The sequence below is a fragment of the Octopus bimaculoides genome, chromosome 20 (genome assembly GCF_001194135.2).
Source record: "Octopus bimaculoides isolate UCB-OBI-ISO-001 chromosome 20, ASM119413v2, whole genome shotgun sequence".
Classification (NCBI taxonomy): Eukaryota; Metazoa; Mollusca; class Cephalopoda; order Octopoda; family Octopodidae; genus Octopus; species Octopus bimaculoides.
In genome coordinates, this window is record NC_069000.1 from 44698046 (window position 1) to 44698551 (window position 506).

Below are 506 nucleotides of genomic sequence, written 5' to 3' on the forward strand. Positions count from 1 at the left end.
TCAACATGTAAGACAGACAAGAAGAAAAACAGTGATGTACATATTTCCATTCATAATATTCTATAATAGCCAAATATTTTATTATGATCAATCAGAGCTTCAAACATCATTTAAATGTCAACTCCCTGCTCTTAAGATACTCAATCTGGGAATTTACCATTATATTTTCCCACTGCTCCTTGCAACAATTACAGAACTAAAGAACTGTACACTCACCTCTTTGCTCACATCTTTGTCCATACCATCCTGTTGCACAACCTCTTATACAATAACCAGTTTGTTTGTCACATGGTTCTCTGTTTTTACATTGGCCACACTTTTTAATTCCTTTGCGGAAGATATAATAGCCAAGTGGACATGTCCTTACATGATAACGAGGCTCAGGTTTTGCCACAACTCTAGTTACTGTAAATAAAAATTTTATTTGTGTTAGAAAAAAATATTCTAAAATAATGCATATTATCATTATCATCATTATTATTATTATTATTATTATTATTATTATT

The 506-nt window shown here is 30.6% G+C and overlaps 1 protein-coding gene across 1 annotated transcript in view; it reads right to left on the bottom strand.

The window, feature by feature from the left end:
• Positions 1 to 196: 196 nt before the first annotated feature.
• LOC106870399 (neurogenic locus notch homolog protein 1) overlaps positions 197 to 506 on the bottom strand; it is a 57523-nt gene continuing 57213 nt past the window's right edge. The window contains exon 39 of the mRNA XM_052974983.1: positions 197 to 405. Within this exon, the coding sequence (XP_052830943.1) occupies positions 197 to 405 (209 nt within the window). The remainder of the gene's footprint in view (positions 406 to 506) is intronic.